Below are 6,163 nucleotides of genomic sequence, written 5' to 3'. Positions count from 1 at the left end.
AAACCGTAGAAAAATAGCAACATTGTAAAAAGCAGTACCACTGGCTTCAGCTAAAGTTTGTTGTTGTTAAATGTTTGTTGTACTGTAATCGTAAGCCGAAATGAATAGCATCTAAAAGTTAAAAGCCGCTAAAGTTGCTTCGGATGTTTGTTTGCACGTGTTCACTGCTATTATGCTTTTCTAAAACAATCTAAATAATCGAAGCAATAAGTGGTAGTAGTGTGTACAAGAAGGGCTTTTAGCCATTAGAAACAGAAACCATAGAAAAATATAAACATTGTAATAAAGCAGTAACCAGTACTGGCTACAGCTAAAGTTTGTTGTTTATGTGGGATGTTTGTTGTAATGTGTATACTGTAATGTTAAGCAGAAATAAATAGCATCTGCGGCTAAAGCTACTTCGGATGTTTGCGCGTTTACAGCTATTGTGCTTTTCTAAAACAGTCTAAATACTCGAATCTTTAAGTGGTAATGTGTACATAAAGGGGTTTTAGCCATCAGAAACAGAAACCGTAGAAAAAATTAAACATTTTTTTAATGTTTAATATGTGGGATGTATGTGGGATGTTTATTGTAATTTTTTTCACTGTACTTGCACGTGGTCTGCAGTTGTTTACAATAAGATCGGTATGTTTTAATCAACAAGGTGGATGTTGCTTGCCAGACAGAAACTTTTCACACATCTTTACACAGTGTTGGCACCCAGTTGTCTTTTAGGACGCTTCAGGCTAAACGCAGGAGTACAAGTAAGTTAAAATTTCTCAGTTTATTTTAAGTTGCTGCATTAGAAACGTGTTTTATTATCTTTATAAACGTGCAATGAGATTAATCATAAAATTACACTATAGGTGTCCAGACAACAATATCCAGTTTTGAACTGACTGTGCCATCAGCGTCCTCTACTGCGTTTATGACTTCGACACCCCTCAAACCTTCACTAAAAAGACCTCGTCTGGAGCTGGAGGAGGAGGAGGAGGAGGAGGAAGAAGAAGAAGCCGAAGAGACTTTGACAGAGTCAAAAATTATAGCCCAAGACTCGGATGTGACATTTGACCCTGCAGAGGAATGCACATCTGCAACTGAACCAACAGACTTGTCGTGAGTTTATGCATTATGTAAATTATTTGAAAGATTGTGTATTGTCATCATAACATTTATCATAATTTTTTTTTTTATTATGTTAATGTGTATATTTATTTTTACAGAATCCAAGAATGCCCAGTTCATAACATTGCCAAGTTCATTGTCTATGAAACATGCCTCATGGAGCTCTTCAGTGACTGCCCAGTGTGTCAGAGGAGATGTGATGTAAAGTCACAAAGGCTTGGGACATTTCTGAGCGTACAGCAAGTCTGCCCACACTGCGAGTTTGTAAGAAAATGGAACAGTCAGCCAATTATTGGTAGTACTCCAGCTGGCAACCTGCATCTTTCTGCTGCAGTCTACTTGAGCGGTGCATCATTTTTTGTAGTTGAAAAGGTAATTATCTATCAAAATTTATCACATTTTTTTTAGAAACATAATATAAATTTTGTCACAGGGTGCATGCACATTGTACTAAAAATTCTCCTCTCTGTTGTCAGGTATTTGCTGCAATGAAACTACACATTTTTAAATATAATTCATTTCGCCGTCATGCAAGACTTTGCATTGAACCTGCTATTGTCCACAAGTGGAGAAATTGGCAGAGTGAAATGCTAGAACAGCTCAGTCGAAGAGAGAATGTGATTGTTGGAGGAGATATGAGGGCTGACTCCCCAGGTATTTAGTCAAAAGATTTAATTTCTAATTCAATACAGTCTAATAAAAAAAATAAATATGAAATACATTACAATTATTCCAAAAATGTGTTTAGAATAATTATGTACGGTTTGTTCTTGAAGGTCACTCGGCCAAGTATGGGAGTTATACAATGATGGACCTTGCAACTAACACAGTGGTCGACCTACAGTTAGTCCAGGTAATACAGAAAAGTATTATGTGAACTAGCATAATATTTTGGATTGAAAATGTGTGATTTTTATATATATATATATATATATATATATATATATATATATATATATATATATTATTTTATTTTATTTTATTTTTAACCTTATTTAAAATTTTATAGAGTAATGAGGTGGGTGGCAGTTACCATATGGAAAAAGAAGGCCTAAAGAGAAGCCTTGACCTGTTGGATGCCCGCGGTGTTCGTCTGGAATGCATCATCACAGACCGACATCCTCAAATACAGAAATACCTCAGGGATCGAAATGTCACTCAGTTTTACGATGTGTGGCATATCAAGAAAGGTATGTAATTTAGCAGTTATTCATTTACTTAAGATTAAATTGCTATTTACAGTTCTTACATGTTTATTATTATTTTTGTGTTGATGTCTTTTTTTCTTTAATTTCCAGGAATTTCCAAAAAACTGGACAAGATATGCCAGATAAAGGGGTGTGAGAAGTTGCGTAAATGGTTACGTAGCATCAAAAACCACATCTACTGGACTGCTGCATCATCCACAACAGGTCCTGAAAGAGTGGCAAAGTGGACCTCTATCTTAAACCATGTACAAGACAAACATGTACATGAAGACCCCAGTTTTCCGGCTTGTCTGCATCCGCAACGGATAAGCAGAGACAAGAACAAATGGCTGTCGGCTGGTAAGTTGTATACAGACAAATAAAATATTCTTTGCGATTAAAACTAATTCAAAATAGAGCTTGTTTCATTGTTCAGATTTGTTTTTGATTTCGACTCTAATACCTTAAATTTTTGCTTGTTTAGCAACGATGCCATTCTACAAGCTGGAGAAAGTTCTCGCTAACAAGAGAATATTGAAGGATGTGGCCAAGCTAAGTCCTCACCACCAGACGTCAACTGTTGAAGCTTTCCACAGCGTCATACTGCGGTTTGCACCCAAAAATGTGGTATTCCCTTTTCTGGGGATGCTATGCAGGTAAAGCCAATGATCAGAAATTAATATTTACAATACTATACAGTCTTGTCATGGTACGTCATTTACATTTTTCTTTTTGTTAGGTTGTACTTGGCTGCACTGCATTACAATGAAAATGCCGGGCGTCCCCAGGCCACATCAGCAACTGGTAAACCTATTTACAAGCTTGCTTTTCCAAAGGCAAAGAAAGGAGAGTATAGGGTCCGAGAAGTGAAGACACAGCAAACTTTCGGCATGTATATAAATGTTTATAGTATTATTAATAATTCAATAAATAAAAAAAATAATTGCACTTTACATTCACAATGAAAACTCACTACTCAAAATACAAAATTAAGTTACTAAAGAGATAACTGTTATATTACACAGGTTATGTAGAAGAGCTGCTGGACCTCATCTTCAACCAAGTGTTTGTGGACCCATCACCCTATGTTGATGAAGTGTTGGGAATTCACATACCACCTGCTCTATCATCAGCCTACGATCGACCTGAGATGGAGGAGGCTATCTCCAGCAGGGTGACCCGCTTCAATCAATAGCTATCCTAAAACCCACATAGCTGCCCTGCTCTTCAGGAAACTGTCTTCGAATCTTCAGCACCACACAGGCAGGAATCACAACACGGACTCTCCCCCCGAGGAAACCCCAACACCAGCTCACAAAGCTCCGATAAGCCAAAAAGCGGCACTGTCTAACAGAGACATAATAATGAAACATTGTTTTAGAAATTGCACTAAAATTTGAACTTGGGAGTTATCACATATACATTTTTATTTTTTATAAAATAACTAGCTTTAACAATTTCAGAAGTCATATTTTGTTTATTCAACTGCCAATGTATATTTGATATGTTTGTATGTGTTTGTAGATATACTGTACTTTCTAATGTTCATGGACAATTGTATTTCATTCAACATGGTGACAACTTGGAGTTTATATTTTATATTTGCACAAGGATACATTTTATATTTGCCATCACATTTTAATTTATACTTCAATATAAAGTTTTTATATGACTCAGGAATTGAAGCATCTTTTCTGAAGGGTTGATGTTTCTATGCCATACTGATTTTTATATATTTTAAGAGTTTATATATTAATGTTTAGTTAATTTAAAATTATTTTTCAATAAAAAGTACATGCATTACTCAGCCTTTTATGAAGTCATTCAAATTGTCATCTCAGAAATAGCAGCAATAAAAAACGGTACGTATTTCATTTTTATTGACATTGAGGTAAAGTTGGTTTTATATTCAGATATTCGGACATTCTCCTTAATAGTATCATTTCAGTAAAGTATTCTTTGCAAATTCAAAATAGGGAAATCGTATTAGCAGCAAATGACAAAGTACAACATTGTTTACAGTCAAGTAGATAGTTTTAATGTTGTTTACAAGTCATACTTGCATGCTAAATACGATCGAATGTTTAAACTATCATGATAAACAATACATGGACTTCTGAATGTGCGGATATAAAACCAACTTTATCGCTATTGTATTGACTACACAGCGTTAATGTGCTTAAAAAGAAAGCGAGCATGCAGATCATGAACAAGGTAACCTGCTATTATTTCTATTTATTTAAACTCACTTTTGCACTCCACGAAGTCGCAGGGGACCATAGTCTGCTTTGTATATATTCGATGCATTTTGCAAGGAATAAATATTGAAGCAAACGGGATCCATTCCTGGATGCTCCGTCATGCACGAGGGTTGCATTTCCAGTTGACCCATTTGTCTTCTAACCTTATTACACGACACAGTTATGCTGTTTATTATCTCATTCGATGTCTTTTGAGCAGCAACGTTAACATAAACTGGAAATTTACCTGCGGTATCTCCCTGCAGCATACATTTTCAGCCTCAGTTGGCATTTTTTCACAATTGCCACACAAGCACCTGCCAATATTTGTCAACGTCAATATTCATGAATTACGAATAAATCATACCAATGCAAAATTTATCTCTGTGGATATCTTTATGTCTTGTCTGTGTTTGACGTAACGCATGACGTTCGCGAACTTTATCAAACAAATTACGGATGGCGCATGCATAGTTACATAGCGGCTGTAAAAGTATTCAAAAACATAAAATATTTTGTATGTACCACTCTGACACATTCTGGCACATTCGGATTATAGATTCCTCAACAGTCGACTCTGCTTGATCTGTGTCCGAGTCTGGGTCATATATGTAGGGTTGAATTGTGTTCCTCTCACTCATGATGACTCTTACTGTCTGCCTCTGTGATACGGTGCACAAAGCAGACGCGCTCTTGGCTCCGCCCCCTTGTTACGTTGGGCGGGCAGTCGAAACTCATTATCATGTTAAACAACACACCCCAAAACAGCAACCCGTGTACACGCCTCTAAATTTACACTTTTTAACACAGCATAATAACCATATCTGAATTGCGTTTTGATCTGAACCTATATTGGCACACTCAGAAGAACCATAATATTAGTATTAAATCTCAAAAAAGGGCTAAAATATGTGCCCTTTAAGTCAGTTTGATTTAAGTGAAGATGACTGAAAAAGTTAATTTGGTTCAACTAAAAAGTCAGCAAGATTTTTTTTACAGTGTAGAGTCGATCTCCATTTAATTTATTAAATTTACTTGGAGAATACTCATGACTGATGGAGTGAAAAGTTACAAGAGTTGAATTTAAAAAAATCTTTCATTCATATTTATTCAATCTGGTTTTCAAAAATAGGATGAAGAAATGCCAACCCTATCTTATGAGGAAACGTAACTATTTTACATTTTGTCTGTTTAGTAGCTAATTCGTACAAGTTCAGTCGTACGAAAATACATGATTTTAAAAGGGAGGCGTTGCACACAACCCAACCCCTAAACCCAACAGTCGTTATGGAATGGGTAAATCGTACTAAATTGTACGAATGCGATCATAGAAATTTATACGAATTTCCAACTCAAACAAAAAGTTACGAATTGCCATGATATTGTGTTGGAAATGCCGATATGGACATGTAGAGATGTTTTTTTGTTTTGTTTTTAAACTAAAAATGCTAATTTATTTCTATGAATCTTTCCTGTTTTGGTATACTAAATATAAAAGAATAAGATTTGCTTTAGGCAAAGCAGTTGCGCAGTAGGTAGTGCTGTCGCCTCACAGCAAGAAGGTCACTGGGTCGCTGGTTCGAGCCTCGGCTCAGTTGGCATTTGTGTGGAGTTTGCATGTTCTCCCTG

General features: G+C 35.9%; 1 protein-coding gene across 1 annotated transcript; it reads left to right on the top strand.

The window, feature by feature from the left end:
• The first annotated feature begins 645 nt into the window (after positions 1-645).
• si:dkeyp-30e7.2 lies at positions 646-4,097 on the top strand. Its single transcript, XM_087268320.1, has 10 exons — positions 646-746; positions 849-1,098; positions 1,206-1,479; positions 1,584-1,761; positions 1,884-1,960; positions 2,117-2,297; positions 2,406-2,654; positions 2,779-2,950; positions 3,034-3,182; positions 3,320-4,097. The coding sequence occupies exons 2-10, from the start codon at positions 911-913 to the stop codon at positions 3,487-3,489; spliced, it is 1,638 nt and encodes a 545-aa protein (XP_087124446.1). The 5' UTR covers positions 646-746; positions 849-910; the 3' UTR covers positions 3,490-4,097.
• The last annotated feature ends 2,066 nt before the right edge of the window (positions 4,098-6,163 follow it).

This window comes from Danio rerio, chromosome 9 (assembly GCF_052040795.2).
Source record: "Danio rerio strain M-AB ecotype USA chromosome 9, GRCz13ab, whole genome shotgun sequence".
Lineage (NCBI taxonomy): Eukaryota > Metazoa > Chordata > Actinopteri > Cypriniformes > Danionidae > Danio > Danio rerio.
The sequence above is the reverse complement of the archived record's forward strand: the minus strand, read 5'-3'. Positions and strand labels throughout refer to the sequence as shown.

Excerpts from the sequence above, each read along its gene's own strand:
- si:dkeyp-30e7.2 (XM_087268320.1), top strand. The coding sequence starts at position 911 with ATGACTTCGACACCCCTCAAACCTTCACTAAAAAGACCTCGTCTGGAG. Across the intron at positions 1,961-2,116 it reads TCGACCTACAGTTAGTCCAG|AGTAATGAGGTGGGTGGCAG; the intron begins GTAATACAGAAA and ends AAAATTTTATAG. Across the intron at positions 3,183-3,319 it reads GAAGACACAGCAAACTTTCG|GTTATGTAGAAGAGCTGCTG; the intron begins GCATGTATATAA and ends TATATTACACAG.